The following is a 26997-nucleotide window of genomic DNA, read 5'->3' as shown; positions in this document are numbered from 1 at the left end:
ATGGTATAGCAGAAGTGTTTATTCTTGTTACTGGACAGTATACAAGTAGTACATTTCTACTCATGACTGGTGACTGTCAGTGCTTCCAGGAAAGCCAGACTCATTAGAGAAGAAAAACGGAATCCTATAGCGAGGATTGTCTAAATTATTAAAAAAATGTGACCAGTGCTTTGGGCCAGGGTCATAAAATAAAAAAAAAAAACAAAAAACAAGACTATTACTGTTTAATCCCCACTGCGTCCAGTACCATCACTCTGGTCCACCCCATTGGCTTTGTCCACATGGCTGCAGTGAGGACATGCCCTTGAACCCCGAAGTAGTCTTATAACATATAACACTAAGGCCAGAGACTGCAGTAGTCATGTGGGTGTATAAGCACACCATCACTGCAGCCATGTAAATAAAGCTGTTGTGGAGGACTAGAGCTGTGACACTGGAAGCGGGTGACTACAGCTCCTTATTTTGGCACAATATATAGATTTGTAATTTACTTCTATTTAAAAATATCCAGTCTACCAGTACTTATAGGCTGCTGTATGCCCTGCAGAAAGCGGTTTATTTTTTCCAGTCTGACACTGTGCTTTCTGTTGCCAACTCTGTCTGTGATAGGAACTATCCAGTAGAAAAACCCAATAGAAACCCTCTCCCTTCTGGTCAGTTCTTGTCATAGACAGAGGTGGCAGCAAAGAGCATTGTGTCACACTGAAAATAATACATCACTTCCTGCCGGACATACAGCAGCTGAAAAGTACTGAAAGACTGGAGTTTTTAAATAGAGGTAAAATACAAATCTATATCACTTTCCAATACCAGTTGAGTTCCCCTAATAGGCTATGTTCAAACTTGAGGAACGTCGCGGAGAAAGGCGACCGTTTTATAATATAGACAGTCCCCAATAATGATCTTTATTAGCGGCCATCTATATTATGAGATAGACACCTTTCCCTACTATGTTCCCAAAGTGGAAACATAGTCTTAGGCTGCATTCTCACGTTCTGTGTTCCTCAAGGAACACGGACGTGGAATGCCTGTAACGGACTCTTCCCCCCACGGGCAGCATCTGTGATAAGATACTGGGAGCGGGGGAACTGTACAGATATGCGCCACGCTGTAATGACAACACCGTGCGGCTGATTCATTGCAGTGCAGCACATATCTGTACAGTTCCCCTGCTCCCAGCATCTTATCACAGATGCTGCCCGGGCGGGGGGAGAGTCCGTTACAGGCATTCCACGTCCGTGTTTCTTGAGGAACACAGAACGTGAGAATGCAGCCCTAACCTGTGGGAGGAATAGCTAATCAAGGTGATCTGTGGTGTGGACTGCTCCAGGCTTGGGCTCATGGTTTCCACTGAATGACCCTCACTGCTATAGAGGCCGCTCTTCTCACTGCTTCACTGGAGTCCTCCTGGCATTCTTGGATTACACTCACATCCTGCAGGAGTATTTTACGTCCCTCGGGAGTCTCAGATAGGGTGGTTAATGCTTTCAGGCAGTTGAGTCGCACCTTGCTGTGATTATCTTTCACAAGAGCCAACAGCTTAGGGATGGCACCAGAATGAAGGGCGGCATATTTACCTGGCAAAAGAACAGTGTTGTTAGTGGACAGGGGTAGAATTCAGGTTTATCTCATTAAAGGGGTTGTCCAGAAAAAAATCTTTTTATTTCAAATCAACTGGTGTCAGAAAGTTATATAGATTTGTAAGTTACGTCTATTTAAAAATATCAAGTCTTCCCATATTTATCAGGAACTGTCCAGAGCAGGAAAATTTTTCTATGGGAATTTGCACCTGCTTTGGACAGTTCTTGACATGGACAGAGGTGGCAGCAGAGAGCACTGTGTCAGACTGGAAAAAAATACACCACTTCCTGCAGGGCATACAGCAGCTGATAAATATGGGAAGACTTGAGATTTTTAAATAGAAGTAAATTACAAATCTGTATAACTTTCTGAAACCAGTTGATTTGAAGGAAAAAGATTTTCCCAGGATAACCCCTTTAATTAATAACATAATTTTACCTTGAGTAGTAATGGTAATGTACATCAAAGCCCCTGCAACATTAGCTCTGACCTCAGCATCACTCTCCGTCAGTAGCTGCACCAGTAAGGGAATGACTTCAGCTTTGCATACACTTTCCTTTCCTTCTAATGGCACACTGTGAGGAATAAGAGGAGGAACGGTTACTTTCATATAATTAAAGGGCATGTATTGCCTACATTTAGTTTTTACTGAGTACAGACAGATACTGAATCCTGGAGGCAACCATCTTGCTTGAGCAGCATTTATTAATATGCTTTACAACAAGCCCAGATGGGAAAAAGATAGCAATGGACACAACCTGTCCCATCGACATGAAAGGGAAACATTACTGAGTATACTCTGTGACCTTTGAAGAGGTCATTTTACATGGGGATTGTTGCATCTATAGCAAGGGTGTAAAACTGCTTTGGCTGTCCAGACATGAACTGTATTTTTGCAAGTGCCGCGAGTGTGACATCTTGGATCTATGCTGTTGTCACCCTTCAATGCATGTACAGATCAGTAACATAGCATGGAGCCCAAACAACAGCCCTATTCTGTAGCAGCTGATCAGCAGGCGCCAACACCCAGCATCCCCACCAATCATCTGTTTAGTAGAGATGATCGAACATTGGAAAATCGTAGGTTCGCTGACACTGACTGGCACAGACACTGACTGACTAAGAAACATACTGACACAGACACTGATTGACATAGATACTAACTGACACTGACACACACTGATTAACTGACACGGACACTGATTGATTGACTGACTAAGAGCCCTATTCCACAGTAACGATAATCGGGCGTATTGGCCCCATTTGGCCCGATTCGGCCGATTATCGTTCGGTAAAATAAAGAGAACGATTGGCCGATGATCGCGTCATCGGCTGATCGTTCATTTAGGGCCAGACCTAAAATCATCGGTCCCCCGCATCGCTACGGTTGAATAGCGGTGCGCGGCGGGCGACCGACGATTTGAGAAGAAGCAGCACCATACATGTCCCGATGTCCCTGCAGCCCTCGCTCAACGATCATCGGGCCGTGGAATAGGCCCAGTAAACGAGCGGCGATCTAGCAGATCGCCGCTCGTTTACATCGTTGATCGGGCCCTCCTCGGCCCGTGGAATAGGACCCTTACTGACTGTTACTGACTGACTTACAGACACAGACACTCACTGACTGACACAAACACTGAGTGACTCAGAAACTAACAGCACTTAAAGCTGAGTCTTCTCCCTCTTCCTCTGTGGGGCTCCTCTCCACACTGTACGGTTGAGGACCTTTGGGTCATGTGATCAGGTCCTTCACACTTTCTCTCCCTGTGCAGGTCCTACTCCGTCTCCTGTGTCTTCTAATGTTCAGCCCCTGACCCTGAACTACAGTGAGCCAGCTGAGTACTAGAACACTGTGCCTCTCTCCCTCTCTAGGCCCCTAGAGGCGATGTGGGCCCCGGCACTTGCCCGGGTAACCCTGTGCTGACACCGGCCCTGGGCCCTTGACATGTGCAGGTAATGAACTGTATAAATTGCAGTGGTATGTCCCAGGGGCGTAGCTAATGTCTCATGGGCCCTAGTGCAAGAGGTCAATCTGGGCCCCCCCCCCTCCACACACACGCACGCACACTATCACCCGCAAAACCACCCCCCATAATTACGACAAAGCTAATATCTCATGCTGTATATAGTTTAATACTTTAAGAGCGTTGTTATTAAGTAAAAGGACAGTAGCATTTTATTTTTAAACTGGAGAGGCCTGGTTACTGGGAGGACACTTGGTGGCAGACCTAGGAGCAGGAAATAAATAGTTAGGTCTGCTAATAATAGTGTTGAATTTTTTTTTTCTTTATGTCAGATCTGTACCTTGTGAGAGTCCATACATTGACCTAGATTTATCAATCAGCCCAAGACAAAAATCAAGACACATTTTTGTCTCAGACAGATGGTAACCAATCACAGCCAATTCTGAGGAATGAAAGCTGAGCTGTAATTGGCTGCTATCTGTCTGAAATAAAAACACATCTCACTTTCGTCTCTGACAGATTGATGAATCTTGATCACTATTACAATGTCAGACAGATAATCACCACTACAAGGCCAGCAGTCAGAAAACACTGTTACCTCACTTCTGAACCCTCAAAATAAATTGGCCAATGGCTGCACATCACCTATTACACAGGGCAATGTGCAGTCATTGCCCATTTATATTTTGAAGGGTCAAAAGGGCCACAAGGGTGCAAAATGAATGTGTAAGAGGCGGTGTCCGGGAGAGGAGAAGGCTGGAGCAGGGGTCGGCAGGAGATGCAGCCACTACATCTGCACCGGACTATGAGGTGGTGGGGGCGGCAGGAGTGTGAGGAGGCGGGAGGCCGGGGCCGGCAGGAGACTCCGGAGCAGACACAATGTGGGGGGTTTACAGTCGGCCTGACTCTGACTGGGAGGGGGAGGGGGGCTGTAACCTGCAGATCACAGACAAATCCAGGTCACCGGTAAGCATGCCCTGACACCAGGAATAGTAAAACTACAGCCCCCATCATCCCCCCTGCTGGCTGGTGTCTGTTATATGGCTACAGCCCCCATCATCCCCCCTGCTGGCTGGTGTCTGTTATATGGCTACAGCCCCCATCATCCCCCCTGCTGGCTGGTGTCTGTTATATGGCTACAGCCCCCATCATCCCCCCTGCTGGCTGGTGTATGTTATATGGCTACAACCCCCATCATCCCCCCTGCTGGCTGGTGTGTTATATGGCTACAACCCCCATCATCCCCCCTGCTGGCTTGTGTCTGTTATATGGCTACAACCCCCATCATCCCCCCTGCTGGCTGGTGTGTGTTATATGGCTACAACCCCCATCATCCCCCCTGCTGGCTGGTGTGTGTTATATGGCTACAACCCCCATCATCCCCCCTGCTGGCTGGTGTGTGTTATATGGCTACAACCCCCATCATCCCCCCTGCTGGCTGGTGTGTGTTACATGGCTACAACCCCCATCATCCCCCCTGCTGGCTGGTGTGTGTTATATGGCTACAACCCCCATCATCCCCCCTGCTGGCTGGTGTGTGTTATATGGCTACAACCCCCATCATCCCCCCTGCTGGCTGGTGTGTGTTATATGGCTACAACCCCCATCATCCCCCCTGCTGGCTGGTGTGTGTTATATGGCTACAGCCCCCATCATCCCCCCTGCTGGCTGGTGTCTGTTATATGGCTACAACCCCCATCACCCTCTGATTGTTAAAGTGTTACATGACTACAACCCCCATCCTCCCACCTGATAGCAGTTGTGTGTTACATGACTACAATCCCTATCCCTGGCAGCTGAAGTGTTATTGTCCATACTACTTGTCACTTTCCTGATCACGCACGGTATACCGAGAAAGTGCAGAAACCACCCAATTCAGTACCCCATAAAAACATGGAACTAAATAAAACTACAGATCACAGCGCAAAAAATGCCCCTCACCCCCCAGCCAGACAGGCGGAGAGATAAAAAAAGTGAGTCAGAGTTGGGCAAGTTTTTATTTATTTTAAATAATGGGGACTTTATTTTTAAAGTAATAAAATTAGGGAACATAAATTGGTTCGTACTGACCTGAACCTGGGGGAGGGGGGGGGGGGGGGGGGTCATTTCTATTCTTATGTTTGTTTTTTTTCCTTAAATATAATTTTTTTAAGTATCGAATTGGTATCGAGCATTGAAAAAAAAAGTTGGTATCGGTATCGAACTCAAAATTCTGGTATCGTGACATCACTAATTAAAAATTCTACTTACTTTAGTTGTTAATCAGAGATGTCTCGCTGAGTCTGCTTCAGACCAGTGAAAGGTAGTCTAGACTATCTAGCACTTCTCTGAAGAAAAAAAATAAAATAAAAAAATAATATATATATATATATATATATATAAATATATATATATACACACACACACACACACAAGCATATGTGCCAATGCTGTCCACCCATAGCACTCCCCCTCCTTGTTAGTATTCCCCCAGCCACAGTGTCCCTCCTGCCTTCTCCTCAATATCCCTTCTATAGTGCAATGATCCCCCCCCCTCCTTGGTACAGTATGTGTCCCTAGTCCCTGCCTACCCCTCCAGCCTTCTAAACACATTGGGGGAGATTTATCAAACATGGTGTAAAGTGAAACAGGCCCAGTTGCCCCTAGCAACCAATCAGATTCCACTTTTCATTCCTCACAGACTCTATGGGAAATGAAAGGTGGAATCTGATTGGTTGCTAGGGGCAACAGAGCCAGTCTCACTTTTCACCATGTTTGATAAATCTCCCCCATTATGTCTATGTCCCCATCCCCCATCCATATTATGCACATGTCCCCAGCCCCTGCCTATGTCCCCATCCCCCATACACAATATGCACATGTCCCCAGCCCCTGCCTATGTCCCCATCCCCCATACACAGTATGCACATGTCCCCAGCCCCTATACACAGTATGCACATGTCCCCAGCCCCTATACACAGTATGCACATGTCCCCAGCCCCTATACACAGTATGCACATGTCCCCAGCCCCTATACACAGTATGCACATGTCCCCAGCCCCCATACACAGTATGCACATGTCCCCATCCCCCATACACAGTATGCACATGTCCCCAGCCCCTATACACAGTATGCACATGTCCCCAGCCCCCATACACAGTATGCACATGTCCCCAGCCCCCATACACAGTATGCACATGTCCCCAGCCCCTATACACAGTATGCACATGTCCCCAGCCCCTGCCTATGTCCCCAGCCCCTATACACAGTATGCACATGTCCCCAGCCCCCATACACAGTATGCACATGTCCCCATCCCCCATACACAGTATGCACATGTCCCCAGCCCCTATACACAGTATGCACATGTCCCCAGCCCCCATACACAGTATGCACATGTCCCCATCCCCCATACACAGTATGCACATGTCCCCAGCCCCTATACACAGTATGCACATGTCCCCAGCCCCCATACACAGTATGCACATGTCCCCATCCCCCATACACAGTATGCACATGTCCCCAGCCCCTATACACAGTATGCACATGTCCCCAGCCCCTGCCTATGTCCCCAGCCCCTATACACAGTATGCACATGTCCCCAGCCCCTATACACAGTATGCACATGTCCCCAGCCCCTATACACAGTATGCACATGTCCCCAGCCCCTATACACAGTATGCACATGTCCCCAGCCCCTATACACAGTATGCACATGTCCCCAGCCCCCATACACAGTATGCACATGTCCCCATCCCCCATACACAGTATGCACATGTCCCCAGCCCCTATACACAGTATGCACATGTCCCCAGCCCCTGCCTATGTCCCCAGCCCCTATACACAGTATGCACATGTCCCCAGCCCCTATACACAGTATGCACATGTCCCCAGCCCCTATACACAGTATGCACATGTCCCCAGCCCCTATACACAGTATGCACATGTCCCCAGCCCCCATACACAGTATGCACATGTCCCCATCCCCCATACACAGTATGCACATGTCCCCAGCCCCTATACACAGTATGCACATGTCCCCAGCCCCTATACACAGTATGCACATGTCCCCAGCCCCTATACACAGTATCTCCCCTCAACATTTTAAAAAACATACCTGCGGGTGGCCAATGCAGGGGCAGGAAGAATTCTCATGGTAGCTTGTGCCTGGCCCTCCTCCTCTCCAATGATTGGTCGTCAGGAGAAGGGGGGTTGAGCAGAGGAGAGGTGAGCAAACAGCATGCACTGTGGGAACCAGGAAGTGCCAGAGCCTTCCTCTCGGTTCTTATGCGAACAGCAGCTGCAGCAATACACAAGTACCGAGTGAGGCGAGGGGGGGGCCGGGCCCCCCCTGGCTAGGGGCCCGGTCGCGAGCGCGACCTTTGCGACCCCTGTAGCTACGCCACTGGTATGTCCCCTGTAGGTAGAGATGATCGAACATCGGAAAATCCTAGGTTCGATCGAACTCGAACATTCTCGAACCTGCCGCATTTGATTCCCGATGCCTTCCCGGTCCGTGCGGAAGGAGGAGCGCGCCCAGGGACCGCCTGGAATTCCGGGATTCAGTCTAGATAATAGGCTGAATCCCGGAATTCCAGGCGGTCACCGGGCAGTCTTCTCCTCCCGCACGGATCGGGAGGGCATCAGGAATCAAATGCGGCAGGTTTAAAAATGTTCGAGTTCGATCGAACCTACGATTTTCCGATGTTCGATCATCTCTGTTGTTTAGCTCTCATAGTACACAATGCAGACTTGGAAGGCTCTACTCTATACACTATATAGTGGCTATGCCATACAACTGCAGCTCAGCACCCACTGTAATGAATGGGTACGAAAAATTATGGAAAACCATGACCTTCTCTGAAAAAGATACTTCCAGCTAAATAAAGCCATGGTAATCCAATGAAGAAGAATACATGTTTCTTTAGGCTATTACTAAATAACATTCAGCTATGAAACCTGTAAGTCAGCAAACACATTTATCTACTTTATCCAATTGGGGTTCAGGCAGTGATGGGAGCCGCGGCCTCATCTGTTACTCTCGTCGCAGGTATAAAGGTAAACTGGCATCAGTTTTTTGTGCTCTATACAACAGTACCACTGGTTTACCACCACCATAGGAGTGACAGATTCGCTTTAAGATTAAATGGGGACTAAAAAAGGAAAAGTGTTTTTTTTTATTTGCTAATACAATCTAATCTCAATCTAAGCATCATGTTATAGAGCAGGAAGAGCTGAGCGGATTGATTTATATCTTTGTGGGAAAAGATTCAGTATAACATGTAACATGTTGATTGAAATCCCTGATCATTCTGTGTTAGGAGTCCAGTGGGTGGTGTCACTCAATGGACTGGACTCTTTAGCATGGAAACATCAGAGAATTCAATTGATAAATTACAAGTTATACTGAATCTTTCCCCATAAAGATATATATCAATCCGCTCAGCTCCTCCTGCTCTATAACATGATGCCAATAGCTTAGGGAGCATTTTCATGGTGACATATTCCCTTTAACCCCTTAACGACATAGGGCGTATATTTACGCCCTGATGCCGTTAAGGACGTTCAGAGCGGGGCCGCGCGGCGACCCCGCTCTGAACCGCGGCGGTCCCGGGTGCCGCTTGTAGCCCGGGACCGCCGGTATTAGCGGGCACGGTCCGATCGCCGTGCCCGCTAATACAGTAATCAGATGCAGCTGTCAAACATGACAGCTGCATCCGATGACCGGACGCAGCACTTCCCTGGTGTCTAGTGGAGGAGATCGTTTTGCTTCGTGTGAACTGGTCCTAAAAATAAGGATTGGAAAAATCCTTGGAAAAATGTTAAAGGGGTTGTCCAGCGAAAATCTTTTTCTTTCAAATAAACTGATATCAGAAAGTTATATAGATTTGTAATTTACTTCTATTAAACAATCTAAAGTCTTCCCAAACTTATTAACTGCTGTATGTCATGCAGGAAATGCTTTATTTTCAGTCTGACACAGTGCTCTCTGCTGACATCTGTGGCCGAGACAGGAACTCTGTCTAGGTTTTCTATGAATTCCTCTAAAAATACCCCTCTCCTGCTCTGGACAGTTCCTGTCTCGGCCAGAGATGGCAGCAGAGAGCGCTGTGTCAGACTGAAAATAAAACACCATTTCCTGCAGGACATACAGTAGCTAATAAGTATGGGAAGACTTGAGATTTTTTAATAGAACTAAATTACAAATCTATATAACTTTCTGATATCAGTTGATCTGAAAGAAAAAGATTTTGGACAACCCCTTTAAGGATTGGCTGACCGGAAGATTCTGCTATGGTTTAGGCCAACCCTGGTTATGCCCGCCCTCCCATATGCTTCTGTTTGGTCATTCTTAATGGACTAAATATACTAACATTCACCCCTGTTTACTTCTGCTTGTTTCTCACTAACACTCCAGGTTATTAAAACGTAACATTTATATAATGGCTTTGATAAAACTAATATTATGGTCAAACCTCAAAGGTTTCGCCTCGTCTACAAAGTAATTGTCAACTAATTATTTGCTAAACAGAATATGCTGATAGCCGGAATCCAGGGTTTTTGCAATGAACAGCAAACATTTAGCACACTGAATACATCAATTAGTTACATTGTAACTTTTATGGGTCTGATAGGGCTAATAAAGCACAGTGGACTGTGCTAGCACTTTACCCAGCATAGAAACAGAAGGTGTTACAGATCTGTGGGGTATATAATCGGCCATAATAATCATCCCTTGTTTACATCCTTCCGCACATAATGTTTAGGCTTCTTTATCCTAAGAGCACTTGGGATCTGAGCAGTAATGGTTTAGAATAGAGATGAGCGAACCGGGTTCGGGTTCGAGTCCATCCGAACCCGAACGTTCGGTATTTGATTAGCGGGGGCTGCTGAACTTGGATAAAGCTCTAAGGTTGTCTGGAAAACATGGATACAGCCAATGACTATATCCATGATTTCCACATAGCCTTAGGGCTTTATCCAACTTCAGCAGCCACCGGTAATCAAATGCCGAAAGTTCAGGTTCGGATCGACTCGAGCATGCTCCAGGTTCACTCATCTCTAGTTTAGAACTTTATACTCATCACTATTACAAGTGTCAAGTTTCTCCCATCAATCCCAGCAATCTCACCAGAACGACTAAACAGGGAAAACAATCTTCCCAAATTTTTATGTGTACTAGAGGTATAGATCTGTGAAACTAATTTACCTCGATATGTCATTTTATTACATTATCTGCGTATGGTACATGGATTACTTCCTATCATGACCATATAACGAGACTCTGTCAGTAGGTTTATGCTGTACTATCATAGGGCGTGTTCACACTATGGAATCCGGGCAGATCACCTGCCGCAGATTCTGCAGCTCACCCCCACTCACGGCCGCGCGCATCTCTACCCGTGTCATAGTCTCCATTCTTTGGTCAGGTGAATTTTGCCGTCTGCCCAAAGAATGAACCTGCACTACTTTGGACAGAAGGCGGAATCCACCCAACCATAGAATGGAGTCTTTGGAGAGAAAATAATAAAGAAGTGAACTCACCCGTCCCCGTGCCTCAGTTGCATGGCTCCTGGGACCTGTTCACAGCATTCATCTCCTGCTGGAAACTGGGTACTTCATGGCCCAGCTGAGCAACTGCCCACCCCAGTCACTGATTGGCTGAGTGGCCAACACTGAGATGGGGATGTGACGTTGCAGCTAGCAGAGCTGCAGGACCCACGGCTGCTGTGAATGGGACCCGGGAACGGCGCTACGAAGAGAGGTGAGTTTACTTGTTTATGGCTCATATGTAGGGCTGTATTAACAGCTGCGGCTGCCCTAGGCACTAAACCTCAAGGTGCCCCATCTTCACGCACGTATTGGCGATACCAGACCTGACCAATACCACCATACCCCCCACCCCCACCCCACCCCACCCTGGAAGAGACACCAGATTTACTGGCAAGTAAAAAAAATCAAAACAAAAAAATGTGTTTTTTCTGTCCCCCTGCTCCCTGGTGCTGCCCCCCTGCAAGGTGCTGCCCTAGGCACCGGACCACGGGTGCCTAGTGGTAAATACGGCCCTGCTCATATGGCCCTTTCACACTGAGGAAAAGAGGCGGAAATTCCAAGCGGAATCCCCGCCACTGACTCCACTCGGAATTTCGTCTGCCTCGCTGTCTTAAAGCGGTAGTGCGGCACTAAACAATTATTCACAAAATAACACACATTACAAAGTTATACAACTTTGTAATGTATGTTATGTATGTGAATGGCCCCCTTCCCTGTGTTCACCCACCCCCGCTAGACCCGGAAGTGTGATGCACTATACTCACCTGATTCGTGTCGACCCCTATCCGCCATCTTGGGACAATGACGTAGTCTTCGGGAGGCCGGCCGAACCTCTCCAGCTGTCCCTCATGCCGGCCGCCCTTTGCCGCGTCATAACTGTGCTTAGCCGCGATTGGCTAACCACAGTTATGCTCAGCCAATCGCGGCTGAGCTGCTGATGACGCGGCAGAGGGGCTCCGGCATGAGGGACGGTCGGAGCGGTTCGGCCAGCCTCCCAAAGACTACGTCATTGTCCCAAGATGGCGGATGGGGGTCGACACGAAATGCGGTGAGTATAATGCACCACACTTCCGGGTCTAGCGTGGGTGGGGGGAAACACAGGGAAGGGGGCCAATTTACATACATAACATACATTACAAAGTTGTATAACTTTGTAATGTGTGTTATTTTGTGAATAATTGTTTAGCGCCGCACTACCGCTTTAATGTTAAGTATAAGGTGCTTCCTCTCTCCGCAGCTCTCCGCTGAAAGAACTGACTTGTCACCCAATAGAAATAGGATAACAGACGTTTTTTGCATGGACGTCAAATGAATGTTCATGACAATTAATTGCGGACGTTATTTTTAGTTGCTCACACCTTTTTTTCCCACCGTCTTTACTACTTAATTAAATGGACCTTCAAAAAGGAACCACACCAAATAAAAGCCATAACTAGAATAATGCACCAATAGCAATGATTTTAATGACGGGCGCCCAAAGCGGAAACGACTCACGTCATATTGAGGGGAAAAAAAGGAGGAAAAAAGTCATGTGAACACAGCCTATAAGGGGAACTCTGACTAAACATCTTTTCCTTCAAATCAACTGGTGTCAGAAAGTTATATAGATTTTTATTTTACTTCTATTTAAAAATCTCAAGTCTTCCAGTACTTAAAGGGGTTATCCAGCGCTACAAAAACATGGCCACTTTTCCCCTATTCTTGTCTCCAGTTCAGGTGCCGTTTGCAATTAAGCTCCATTCACTTCAATGGAACTGAGTTTCAAAACCCCACCCAATCTGCAGACAACAGTAGGGGGAAAGTGGCCATGTTTTTGTAGCGCTGGATAACCCCTTTATCAGCTGCTGTATGTCCTGCACGTAGTGGGGTATTCTCTCCAGTCTGACACAGTGCTCTCTGCTGCCGCCTCTGTCCATGTCAGGAACTGCCCAGAGCAGTAGCAAATCCCCATAGTAAACCTCTCCTGCTCTGCATAGTTCCTGACATGGACAGAGGTGGCAGCAGAGAGCACTGTGTCAGACTGGAAAGAATACAGCACCTACAGGACATACAGCAGCTGATCAGTACTGAAAGACTTGATATTTTTAAATAGAAGTAAATTACAAATCTATACTTTCTGTCACCAGTTGATTTCAAAGATAAACAATTTCCCCAGAGTTGCCCTTTAACTAGCAATGATGTACATGGATATGTGATCACTTTTTGAAGAAATTTGCTGTTAATTTCCTATGGCTTTATAGGAAGATCTGAAGCAGAATAATTCCTAGAAAAACTTTTTTTCCAGAGCATATTTTTTTTTTATAAGTAAACTGCACAACACAGCAAGGCCTGAGGTATGATACGAATGATGAAATGAAGATAGCGGCTGAACTCATATGTAATCATTTTCTTATTTTCAAAAGTGTCCATAACCTTTATAGAGAGGGAGTGCAGAGATTTATAAACTATAAAGAAGAGATACCGCCTTAGGCCATGTCCATGTTCAGGCGAATCTGCCATGGATGTACATGTGGATTAGCGGCATTTGTAATTCAGTTAAGCTAATCCCTTCTAATAATGAACATGCTGTGGATTTTAAAATTGAGAGCGTTCATTATTCCGTATCTGAACGTGTGAACGCGGCTTTACAATATTTACTTCCAAGGCATTTGAGACCTTTTCGCTGTCATTAGTGTAAAGCAGAGAAACTAATGTCTGGGGAAAATCCTTACTGTTAAGAATAAAACACTAGCACCACACAGTGGCCAAAGTGAAGAAATGCAGTTTAGTGTTGTCCAACTAGAGCAGGGATGGGGAACCTCGGCTTTCCAGCTGTTGCAAAAATACAACTCCTATCATGTCTGGACAGCCAAAGCTTTAGCTTTGGCTGTCCAGGCATGATGGGAGTTGTAGTTTTGCAACAGCTGGAAAGCCAAGGTTCCCTACCCCTGAACTACAGCATTTACTGGATATGAAGAGGACTGTATTTATTTTGCCTCATTAACTATACATGGAAATCTTCATGCTGGCATAGACTTTAACGAGGCAACAGAGAGCAGTGTGTCAGACAGGAAAGAAAACACCACTTCCTGCAGGACACACAGCAGCTGATAAGTACTGGAAGACTTTAAGATTTTTTAATAGAAGTGAATTACAAATCTCTGGCACTTTATGGCACCAGTTAATTTGAAAGAAAAAGAAATTTGGTGAACAACCCCTTTAAGTACAATTTACACCTGTGTGGAGCAAATCCTGAGCATGGGGAAGTCCCACCTTGCTTTGTGTAATGCTGCCTACCCTCTACCCTAGGGGGCACAGACCAGTGAATAGTTACAAAACTTTTGTGCAATTAGAAAAAAATTAAGATTTTTCACTGGTCTGTGCTTAAAGGGGTTATCCAGCGCCACAAAAACATGGTCCCTTTCTTCCAGATACAGCCCCACTTTTGTCTACGGTTCAGGTGTGGTTTGACATTCAAGGGGTTATCCAGCGCTACAAAACATGGCCACTTTCCCCCTACTGTTGTCTCCAGATTGGGTGGGGTTTTGAAACTCAGTTTCATTGAAGTAAATGGAGCTTAATTGCAAACCGCACCTGAACTGGAGACAACAGTTGGGGGAAAAGTGGCCATGTTTTTGTAGCGCTGGATAACCCCTTTAAGCTCCATTCACTTTGATAAAACTTAGTTACAAAACCTGCACCCAAACTAGAGACGAGCGGTGCTGTCTCTGGAAGAAAATGGCCATGTTTCTGGATAATCCCTTTAATAAATATCCCCTTTAATATATAGTGAAAAGTGTCATTTACCAGCTTAAAATATTTGACATTAAGGGTGCCTTCACACCTACCGGGTCCACAGCGGATCACACTTCTGCGGATTCGAAGCGAGAACCGCTGCATCCGAGAACCGGACGCATCCCCCATCTCCGGCTGCATCCCCGCATCCCCCCATCCCCGGCCGCATCCTGCAGCCCGCCGCCGAGAGCATAAAGTACCTGCTCGGCGGCGCGGCTGCAGCGAGGCTCCCGGGAGCCTCACTGCAGCCGCGCCGCCGAGCAGGTACTTTATGCTCTCGGCGGCGGGCTGCAGGATGCGGCCGGGGATGCGGGCTGCTGGATGCGGTGGGGGATGCGGCCGGAGATGGGGGATGCGGCCGAGGATGGGCTAATGCGGCGGCGGGGCTGAGGACAGTGAGGGTTTAAAGCACATATTCACAGCGGGATGTTAATCCCGCTGCAAATATGTGCTATCATAGGGGTGAATGGTACCGGATCCGCAGCGGTTCTCGCTTCGAATCAGCAGAAGTGAGATCCGCTGTGGATCGGGTAGGTGTGAAGGCACCCTAAAGAAGTTATCCATCATTAGAAAAACATGGCCACTTTCTTCCAGAGACAGCACCACTCTTGTCTCAAGTTTGGGTACAGGTTTTTGTAACTCAGTTGCATTGAAGTGAATGGAGCCTAATTGCAAACCACACCTGAACTGGAAACAAGAGTGGTGCTGTCTCTGGAAGAAAGTGGCCATGTTTTTCTAATACAGGATAACCCTTTTAAAGCGACTCTGTACCCACAATCTATCCCCCCCAAACCACTTGTACCTTCAGATAGCTGCTTTTAATCCAAGATCTGCCCTGGGGTCCGTTCGGCAGGGGATGCAGTTATTGTCATAAAAACAACTTTTAATCCTGCAGCGCTGTGTCTAATGGCCGGGGCTTACATTTTTATATGCATTAGGCTGGCACCATCTCTCGGTCCTTCCTCCCCACCCTCCTCATTATTAGGAATGCTCCAGGAACATTTACTGCTGTTTGAGCTTTGCACAGGTGTATTAACGATCTAGCCCATGTTCATTATACACACAGGTGGGAAATAGGAGACAATCTGCCTGGAGCATTCCTAATGATGAGGAGGGTGGGGAGGAAGGACAGAGAGGGTGTGCCAGCCTAATGCATACACAAATGTAAGCCCCGGCCGTTAGACACAGCGCTGCCGGGTTAAAAGTTGTTTTTATGACAATAACTGCATCCCCTGCCGAACGGACCCCAGGACAGATCTTGGATTAAAAGCAGCTATTCGAAGGTACAAGTGGTTTGGGGGGTCAGATTGTGGGTACAGAGTCGCTTTAAATAGATGGACACTGCATCAGCCCTGCAGTCCAGCAGTTGCCGTAAAAAGCAGGCGTTTGTGTTGCCCCCTAGTGGAATTTAAGGGTGGGGCAAGCGGAAACGGATCATTTCATCTTTCTCACCATATCTCCATAAGGGCGCAGGCGGCCTTCCTCCTAATGCTCACTGTGGGGTGGCTGAGTTTTTCCTTGAGGATGATCACAGCTCCTGCACTAAGAGCCTGGGCCGCATCTGCTTGTAGACAGAAATGTAGGGTGTCCAAGATGATCTCCTGTATTTCATCCAGCTCTGACTCCAACTTCCTCACCAGCTGTGAGACCAGGCCTGCGTCTACAAGAGCTGCTGCACCTGCAATAGAGACACCAGAGATTATGGGATGTAACAATATGGGGCTGACACTTTGCCCATTCGTGCGTTCACCAAAGTCTCAATGGGCTGTAAATATGCCGCCTAATCTCTATGGATATATTGGATATTTCTTTCATAGGATGTGTCACATAAAATCCACAATGGCACTGGGAGCTGACTCCAAATCTTTCCCTAAGGACATTTTACATTTTGTAGCAAACAGCAGATGGCTCTAGAACATCTCCAATGTGCAGAGGAGCTGCGGAGACATCATTGTTACTGTATATGTCTGATAGAACAAAACGAGATATTGCTAACCTAGCAAGCAGCCAAGCCCGAACCAGACTATGACACATGCTGGAGCAGAAGTCTTCAGCTGCCCAGAGGCCTCTTCCGTCCAGGAGGACACACAATATAATGCTGTAGGAATAATAAGGTGTCATTCACACATTCAGTGACCGTGTATTATCTCCACAATCATTGTCCGTAATCCGCAAAAAAAAATTGTCCGTAGTGCATCTGCAATCCAATTTTATTTTTGCAGGGAATCCGTATAGTAATCCGTATATTTTGCTGACGTTACAGATTCAACATCTGTAACGTCCACAAAAATGCGCATCCCATAGACTTGTAATTTATATCTATTACAAATCTAAAGTCTTCCTGTACTTATCCACTGCTGTATGTCCTGCAGGAAGTGGTGTATTCTTTCTACTCTTTCCAGCTCTCTCTGCTGCCACCTCTGTCTATGTCAGGAACTGTCCAGAGCAGGAGAGGTTTTCTATGGGGATTTGTTACTGCTCTGAAAAGACTGAAAAGAATACACCGTTTTCTGCAGGACATACAGCAGCTGATAAGCACAGGAAGACTTTAGAAATAGAAGTAAGTTACAAATCTATATAACTTTCTGAAGTTGATTTGAAAGAAAAAGATTTTTGCTGGACAATCCCTTTTAAAGTCTGCCCAAGGACATGTTATATTTTTTGCGGAATAGTATGATTACCTGTGGGAATGGTTTAAAATGATTATTTATCCATATTTTTAACAAATTTGCAGACAATACGGACATTTCTTCCATCAAAATTACGGACCCTCTCTTAAACTTTTATGGGACAATCTGTGCTGCATTTACAATTACAGTTCCTTTCCTACTAGAGCTTGTCTGTAATTGTTGCGGAATAACTGTGGGGGCACGGGGACAGGTAAGTATACATTCTTTATTATTGTCCCACACTGCTTATTAAGTGTTCCCCTGCACTTACTACTGCATCAAGGCTTCACTTACTAGATAACATGGTGATGTCACTTACTAGATAACACGGTGATGTCACTTGCTGGATAACATGGTGATGTCACTTCCTGGATAACATGGTGATGTCACTTTCTGGATAACATGGTGATGTCACTTTCTGGATAACATGGTGATGTCACGCCCCGACTTCCAAAGCTGTGTGAGCTGTGGCTGCTGGAGAGGATGATGGCAGGGGGACACTGAGGGAACAGGGCACTGGAGGGACACTGAGCATCCCTCTGCCATCATCCTCTCCAGCAGCCACAGCCCGCACAGCTCTGGGAGTCGGGTCGTGACATCCCCATGTTATCCAGGAAGTGACATCACCATGTTATCCAGGAAATGACATCACCATGTTATCCAGGAAGTGACATCACCATGTTATCCAGGAAGTGAAGCCTTGATGCAGTAGTAAGTGCAGGGAAAAAAAGCACTTTATAAGCATTTCCCGTAATAAGTGTATATTGGTGATTTGTATAACTTTTCGGGGGCAATACAATACTTTAATAAAAATTTTCGCTGGACTTCTCCTTTAATGTGTGTGCTTGGCATGTAACCCTCTCTATACTGTCTGTATCAGCACTGTTAGATACAACTTCAATTTGATCCAAATCTGGGCTTCCTAGCTGATATGGGGCGACTCTTCTGTATAATAGAGACACAACTTGACCATGTTGCTGGATGTACTGTCATGCGATGCTGATTTGTCCATAGATAGGAATAGATTGAGATGGGCTTTCTTAATCTCATTAACTGTAGTAGTAGATGTATGTTCATCATGGCTGGGTTGCGAGCCGACTGTGCTGGGAGCTACGAGCCCTGATTAACCTCATCTATTGACATTTAGAGAGAACATACAAAAACCTCAAGTCTCCTCGTGGAAAGGAAAAGACATCTTAAGCAAAATTATATTGCTCATTATGATTTACGGTCATTGTTTGGGCACAAAATAATAAATTCATGATTCACTGACAAATAAGAGAGGATGCTGCATCTCTTGGGCCCCATTATTACAGAGGATATTTGTTTTCCTTTCAGAAAAAAAAATATATTGCAAAGAATGCTTTCTAAAGCACAAGATGGGTGATTTGTTTAACTTAAAGGGGTTGTTCACCAAAAAAAATGTTTTCTTTCAAATTAACTAGTGCCAGAAAGTGCCAGAGACTTGTAATTTACTTCTAATAAAAAAAAAATCTACCGTCTTCCAGTACTTATCAGCTGCTGTATGTCCTGCAGGAAGGGGTGTATTCTCTCCAGTCTGACACAGTGCTCTCTGCTGCCACCTCTGTTCATGTCAGGAACTGTCCAGAGTGGTAGCAAATTCCCATAGAAAACCTCTACTCCTCTCAAGACTGGAAAAAATGCCACTTCCTGCAGGACATACAGCAGCTGATAAGTATTGGAAGACTAGAAGATTTTAATAGGAGTAAATTACAAATCTCTGGCATTTTCTGGAACCAGTTGATTTAAAAAAATATATATATTGGTGAACAACCCCTTTAAAGGGCTACTCCAACCTTAGACATTTACAGCATATCCACAGGATTTTCCATATGTGTCTTATAGATGCAGGGGGGCCACCATAGCCGAGAAGAGATGAAGTGGCAGCCATATCTATCAGACAATGATTGCATATCCTATGGACAGCCATAGGGTACTTTTACGTATTTTTCGGACTAGCAATGATCATTGATCACCATCATCGCACATGAGCAATGATCATCGAGATCGACGCTCGTTTTTAGTGACTTTACATGGCACAATTAATCTGTATGGTTCATGCGGCCATTTAATAAAGGGATGCCTAGCATCCATTAGCGCTGCTGTGTGATCCGGCATCTTCACCTTCTTTATCTCGGGCTGACAGAGTTACAGAGGCGGGTCTGTGACACTGTGAGCTCCCATACCACTTTCCAGCTGCCACTTCCAGAATGATTGACAGCTGGAGGAGCGGAGGTGGCCTGAAGATCCAGCGGCATCCGGGGAGCAGGACGGGGGGCTCACAGCGTAATAGACCCACCTCTGTGACTCTGTCACAGGATAAAGTGAAGGTGCCGGATCACACAGTAGTGCAGATGGTATGTATGCATTGCTTTTGTGCTAGGAACAACATATATAAGCAACCACCACCAAATGTTGAGAATGAAGGGAATGCAACAGATCTGCAGAGTGGCCACAGCATAGAATGACAGGCTGCAGATTTACTGAAGGTCGATTTTCAGATTTTCTGGAGATTATTTCTACAAATCCCATCTACTTTTCTGCTACTGTAATATGCAATGGATTTTCCACTCAAAACTTCACAGCCTACCCGCCCCATGTGAACATACTATCCGGTATTTCAGGTATCAACTAATAACCCACATAAAACATTATAGGTCAAATATTAGAGTTGAAGGGGAACACCAGCCTTTTTTTTTTACCAAATCAACTGGTACCAGAAAATTATATAGTTTTGTAATTTTTACTTATATCGTAACATCTCCCTTCTTTTAGTACTTATCAGCAGCTGTATGTCCTGTAGGAAGAGGTTTATTCTTTTTAGGTCTGACACAGTGCTCTCTGCTGCCACCTCTGCCCATGTCAGGAACTGTCCAGAGCAGGAGAGGATTTCTATGGGTATTTGCAAGTATGTTAGGTATGAAACCCCTAAAGATTGTTGACCATATATAGTGGTCATACTGTATATATATATATATATATATATTTGTAGAAACCCCTGTAATTATGTGAATAGAGGAGAGTATTAGAGATCTGTAACATTATTTTGGAGCTCTAATCCATACAAGGATGTGTTCAGAAATTACTAAGCAGAGTATTACAGTATTACAGCTTCACTCACTTTCAGCTGGCCACAGAACCTGGTCAATGATACCAGGATTTTGGGGAACACTTCAAATTACTATGAGGATGAAAGGTAGGTGACCTCTCACTTTGACGCTGGTCAATTTACACATGTATTTCTTTTCTACAACAAACTAAAAATTGTTGTTTTTTTTTTGGTTGCTGAAGAGAGGGCGGACATGGGAACAGATCACACATCCTGCTTGTGTATAGGAGCGGGGACAATATCTAAAGGTCGTATTACACGGCCCGATAACCGGGGAGCTGTGAAGCTCAGCGCTCACTTCCCCTTGTTCCTCGCTCACTGGCTGTACTATTACACTCACATACAGCGAGCGGGGAGCAGCTCTGCGCCAATTTATTTTTTTTATTTTTTTTGGGGGGGGGGGTGCCAATTTTTTCTCCTCTGGCAGTTTTTACAAAATGCAGCATGCTGAGAATAGTTTTTTTTTTTTTTTTTGCAAACTGTGGCATTTTTTTTTCTCCCATAGACTTCAATGGGATTTTTCTGGTTGTCTCTAAGGGTATAAACACACACACCGTATACGCAGCGTATTTACTACTGCGATATGCAGCAAACTGAACACAGCATCAAATCTGCACCATGAAATCTGCTGCAGATCTGCTTCGTATTTGCTGCTTATCTGCTGCGTATACGGTGTGTGCGTTTGTACCCTAAAACTCTACTGCTGTGCATATGGCGTTTTTGTCATCTTTTGGGGTTCAGCTAGGTCATGTGATGGCAGAGGAAAAAAAAAAAGTTCAGCCCACAAAAAAAGAATATTCACACATAAAGTCAAAAATGCCAGAAAAAAACAGAAATGCATGGAAACAACAGTTTTTTAGGTGTTTTTTGGAGGCTACACAAAAAAAGAATGTATGAGGGCGCCTTTATAAACAAATCAAGCTCTTTACTATTCCCCAAACTACGTGACAGGATATATTTTATCACGTACAGGAGCCTCTTGCGGAGCTGCAGCTGCAGCATCTATACAATGACTGCAATGACTAGAACCTCTGAAGCGACATATATCCACATTTCTGTGTTTCAGTGAAAACAAAGCTACAAGCTATTAAAGACATTACTTAGAAACCAGTGGGGGAACCTCATGGCTGGATCCAGTATTAGACATCAGACGTCATCCAATTACCAGTGCCCACATAGTGTGTGACGTCCGATAATCAGCCGCCGTTCCGTCACTACGTTCTTTGTGATCTCCTTAATACTCACTTGCATTCCACCATGGATTAACCCAAAAGCAGGGGGTGTATGAGATAAATCTTACCAACATTAGGAGTGTCCCTGCCAGAACAGGTCCATGGTGAAGGAGCCATAGGACTATCTTTTGCTTATTGATATATTTTTGCTCTTCTTTTATACACTTCGATAACAATTGATCACAAAGAAAAAATATATTCATTTGCAGGTAAGAGACAATAGATTACTGATGATATAATTGTGCATGTAAGTATATGTATGATATATGTTCACTGGTGTAGTAGAATAATACCAGCTTATATACAGCTGACATGGCAGGAGGGACTCATTTTATGGCTAGATTCACACCATGTTTGGGCTGTATGCTGTTGTTAAAGGATTAGAGGAGAGTGCAACTGGAGCATGCTCTGGTGAAAAAAAATGTCAGAAAGTGATATAGATTTGTAAATCACTTCTATTTAGAAATCTCAATCCTTCAAGTCCTTGTCAGCTTGCGTATGCCCTGCAGGAAGTGGTGTATTCTTTTCAGTCTGACGCAGTGCTCTCTGCTGCCACCTTTGTCCATGACAGGAACTGTCAAGAGCAGGAGAGGTTTTCTATTGGGATTTGCTGCTGCTCTGGACAGTTCCTGACAGAGAGTTGAGATTTTTAAATAAAAGTAATTTACAAATGAGTGGTGTAAATCCAACCTTAGGGTATGTGCACACTATGGAAATCACGTGGATAACTTGCCATGGATTCAGCCACTCGCTCCCACTTCACTCTGCGTCCGTCCCATAGACTCCATAGGCCAATTCCGCCGCCCACCCAAAGAATGAACACGTTCATTCTTCGTGCAGATGGCGGAATCCATCTGACTATAGAATAGAGCCTATGGGACCGGTGAAAATTTAAGTGGGAGCGTTGGGGGGTGAGCGATGGAATCCGCGTCAAGTTATCTGCGTGATTTCCGTAGTGTGCACATACTCCTAGATAGGTTATATGTATTTACATAAACCTAAAGGTGGGGTGGCGTATGCTGGCTTTATACTTGCAGCTCTTGCTTTTACTTTATACATTACCTATCCAGGCTGCAGGGCTCCTCTTGCGGTCTTCTCCCTGGGTCCCGCGCGATCCAGCTTCAGAGTGGTCTGTCTCAGCTGACTCTGAGTTCAGACAGGCCGCTCTGAAGCTGGAACGCGTGGGACCCGGGGAAAAGAAGAGGAGCCCTGCAGCCTGGATATGTAATGGTTATCATCAGCCGCTGGCCGCGCACCGCTTTTACACGTAGCGATGCGCAGTCGGCGCCGACAATTATAGGTTCAAACCTATATCAACGATCGTTGTATTTATTACACGGAGCAATAATCGGCTGAATCGGGCTGATTATCGTTCTGTGAAATAGTACCCTAAGACTGTAAAATAAAGGTAAAATACGTCTGTAATTTTATGTCAACGTAATAATGTGCTCCTTTGAAGTCAATGGGAAATTAGCCGGCGGCGCACACACCATTTAGAACAGGGGTAGGGAACCTTGGCTCTCCAGCTGTTGCCAAACTACAACTCCCATCATGTCTGGACAGCCAAAGCTCCCTTCCCCTGATATAGAATAGTTTGTTTTTTTTGTCCATTCATACATAAAAATTTTACAGATCTCCTCCACACAAAATCTGCATAAAATCCACAGACAGGAGCATCAGTCTTCATTCATTGCAGAATCCTTAGGGCACATTGCTGCAAGGGCTGAGGGCTGTGTAAAACGTCACCCAGCAGTACGCACAATAGGATATCGCAGCATTGTGTGATAATATATATATATATGTTATACTGTAGATAGTATATATATATATATATATATATATATTGTCCCAGAAGCCACATGCTGCTGTGATCATGTGATGTGCTGTAGTGGTTGCCATGGTAACGGTTTTTCTTCTGTCTTACAGAGCCACGTCACATTTCACCTCACACTTGTGTCTGCCTGTAGGGCGCTGGGCGGGCGCAGCCAACGTGCTGCAGAGTCTGCACCGTGCAGGTTAACAACGTTGTGTGCGTACAGACGGGAAGCCGAGCGCAGCGGCGCACATGAGTTACAAGCTAATCCATTAGGACTAGCACATTATGTGTATAACTAAGGAAATCTTGTCAGCCATGTGTATCCAGCGTCAGGTGATATACACACTCCGGAGAGGATTAGTGAGGCTGCACTTGCGGTAGTCACAGAACCTATGGTCCGTGGGGGTTTGGTGGGAGCTTAGACCCATTTGAGCAGGTGCGGCATGCTGGTAAAGAGGACCCTACAAAAACCCAATGAAGTTGATGGCCTGGGTACATGAATGTAAAATAGCTATGTCAGCAGCCCCCACTGGGGAAGTAAATTCAGCGGAATGCCGTCTGCCTCGGTGTCAAACAGCGTCTCTATGGGAGGGCTCGCGCCTCCGCTCTTCTCCGCTTTTTGCGTAAACAATTGACATGTCTGCTGAGGAATCCTGCCGATTTTACTCAGTGTGAACTGGCCCTAAGACACACTAAGACTTAGGCAAGCGCTAACCTGACAGGTCGCCGCTCACTTGCTCCCAGAGTCGCCCCATGTAAAGGTACTATTACACGGAACGATAATCGGCCCGACTCAGTCGATTATAGCTCCGTGTAATAAACACAACGATTGTTGATATAGGTTTGAACCTATAATTGTCTTGCGCCGACCGCGCATCGCTACATGTAATAGTGGTGCGTGGCCGGCGACTGATGATTTACATTACCTATCCATGCAACCTATCCATGCAGCGGGGCTCCTCTGCGGTCTTCTTCTCCTCGGGTCCCGCGTGCTCCAGCTTCAGAGCGGCCTGTCTGAGCTGACAGGCCGCTCAGCCAATCACTGGCTGGGACCGCCGCGGCCAGTGATTGGCTGAGCGGCCTGTCAGCTCAGACAGGCCGCTCTGAAGCTGGAGGGCGCGGGACCCGGGGAGAAGACCGCAAGAGGAGCCCTGCTGCATGGATAGGTAATGTATAAAGTTAACCCCTTTGTGCTGCAGCTAGTTTGGGCCTTAATGACCAGGCTAATTTTTCAAAATCTGACCTGTCTCACTTTATGCTCTTATAGCTCAGTGATGCTTTAACGTATGCTAGCGATTCTGAGATTGTTTTTTCGTGACATATGGCACTTTATGTTAGTGGCAAAATTTGGTCACTATTTTGTGTGTTTTTTGTGAAAAACATCAAAATATCATGAAAAATTGAAAAAATTTGCATTTTATGAACTTTGAAATTCTCTGCTTCTAAAAAAAGAAAGTCGTATCACATAAATTAGTTACTAAATCACATTACCAATATGTCTTCTTTATTCTGGCATAATTTGGTAAACATATTTTACTTTTTTAGGGTGTTATGGGGCTTAGAAATGTATCAGCAAATTATCACATTTTCGTGAAACTGATTTTTTTAGGGACCAGTTCTTTTTTTAAATGGATTTAGAAGTCTGGTATCCTGAAAACCCCCATAAGTGACCCCATTTTGGAAACTACACACCTTAAAGAATTAATCTAGGGGTATAATGAGCATTTTAACCCTACAGGGGCTGGAGGAAAGTATTCACAATCAGGCAGTAAAAAATTAGAAAATTTTAATTTTCCAATAATATATACGTTTAGATTAAAGTTTCTCATTTTCAAAAGGAATATGAGACAAAAAGCACCCCAAAATTTGTAATGCAGGTTCTCTTGAGTACAACGGTACCCCATATGTGGGCGTAAACCACTGTATGGGCACACAGCAGGGCTCAGAAGGAAGGGAGCGCCAATTAGCTTTTCCAATGCAAATTTTGCTGAAGAAGTTTCTGAGCGCCAGGTGTGTTTGCAGTGCCCCTGTAGTGTCAGCAGAGAGAAAACCCCCCATAAGTCACCCCATTTTGGAAAGTGCACCCCTCAAAGAATTCATCTTGGTGTGTGGTGACCATTTTGACCCCACAGGTATTAGAGGAAAGTATTCAAAAGAAGACAGTAAAAATGAAAAACTCGAATTCTTCCAATAATATGTTCGTTTAGTTTGAAATTTCTCAATTTCACGAGGAACAAGAGGAAAAAAGTACCCCAAAATTTGTAACGCAGGTTCTCCTGAGTACAATGGTACCCCATATGTGGGCATAAAACACTGCATGGGCACACAGGAGGGCTCAGAAGGGAAGGAGCGCCAATTAGCTTTTCCAATGCAAATTTTGCTGAAGAAGTTTCTGAGCGCCAGGTTCGTTTGCAGTGCCCCTGTAGTGTCAGCAGAGAGAAAACCCCCCATAAATCACCCCATTTTGGAAAGTACACCCCTCAAAGAATTCATCTTGGTGTGTGGTGACCATTTTGACCCCACAGGTATTACAGGAAAGTATTCAAAAGAAGACAGTAAAAATGAAAAACTTGAATTCTTCCAATAATATGTTCGTTTAGTTTGAAATTTCTCAATTTCACGAGGAACAAGAGGAAAAAAGTACCCCAAAATTTGTAACGCAGGTTCTCCTGAGTACAATGGTACCCCATATGTGGGCATAAACCACTGTATGGGCACACAGCAGGGCTCAGAAGGGAAGGAGCGCCAATTTACAGGAGCAAAATTGCAGCTAGTAATGGTTATTAGAATAGCGCAGTTACTAAAATAGAATAAAAAAAAATGAGATTACAGGTAATGTGGGGTGGTTACGGGCAACCAGGGGTGGTTATGGGCAACCTGAGGTGGTTACAGGTAATCTGGGGTGGTTACGGACAACATGGGGTGGTCACGGGCAACCTGCTGTGGTTACGGCAACCTGGGGTGGTTACAGGCAACGTGGGGTGGTTACGGGCAACGAGGGGTGGTTATGGGCAACGTGTGGTGGTCACGGGCAACCTGCTGTGGTTACGGCAACGTGGGGTGGTTACAGGCAACGTGGGCTGGTTACAGGCAACGTGGGCTGGTTACGGGCTATCTGCTGTGCTTACAGACAATCTGGGGTGGTTACGGGCAACGTGGGGTGGTTACGGGCAACCTGCAGTGCTTACAGACAATCTGGGGTGGTTACGGGCAACGTGGGGTGGTTACGGACAACCTGCAGTGCTTACAGACAATCTGGGGTGGTTACGGGCAACGTGGGGTGGTTACGGGCAACCT

The 26997-nt window shown here is 45.6% G+C and overlaps 1 protein-coding gene across 3 annotated transcripts in view; it reads right to left on the bottom strand.

The window, feature by feature from the left end:
- Positions 1-1219: 1219 nt before the first annotated feature.
- The window catches only part of RSPH14 (radial spoke head 14 homolog), a 170385-nt gene continuing 144607 nt past the window's right edge, over positions 1220-26997 (bottom strand). For all 3 annotated transcript variants that reach the window (XM_069961209.1, XM_069961208.1, XM_069961207.1), the window contains exons 5-7: positions 16306-16531; positions 2020-2156; positions 1220-1577 (exon numbers count right to left, since the gene is read on the bottom strand). In XM_069961209.1, the coding sequence (XP_069817310.1) occupies positions 1339-1577; positions 2020-2156; positions 16306-16531 (602 nt within the window). In that variant the 3' untranslated portion in view covers positions 1220-1338. The remainder of the gene's footprint in view (positions 1578-2019; positions 2157-16305; positions 16532-26997) is intronic.

Source organism: Dendropsophus ebraccatus, chromosome 3 (assembly GCF_027789765.1).
Source record: "Dendropsophus ebraccatus isolate aDenEbr1 chromosome 3, aDenEbr1.pat, whole genome shotgun sequence".
Classification (NCBI taxonomy): domain Eukaryota; kingdom Metazoa; phylum Chordata; class Amphibia; order Anura; family Hylidae; genus Dendropsophus; species Dendropsophus ebraccatus.
This window is presented reverse-complemented; position numbering and strand designations above follow the sequence as displayed.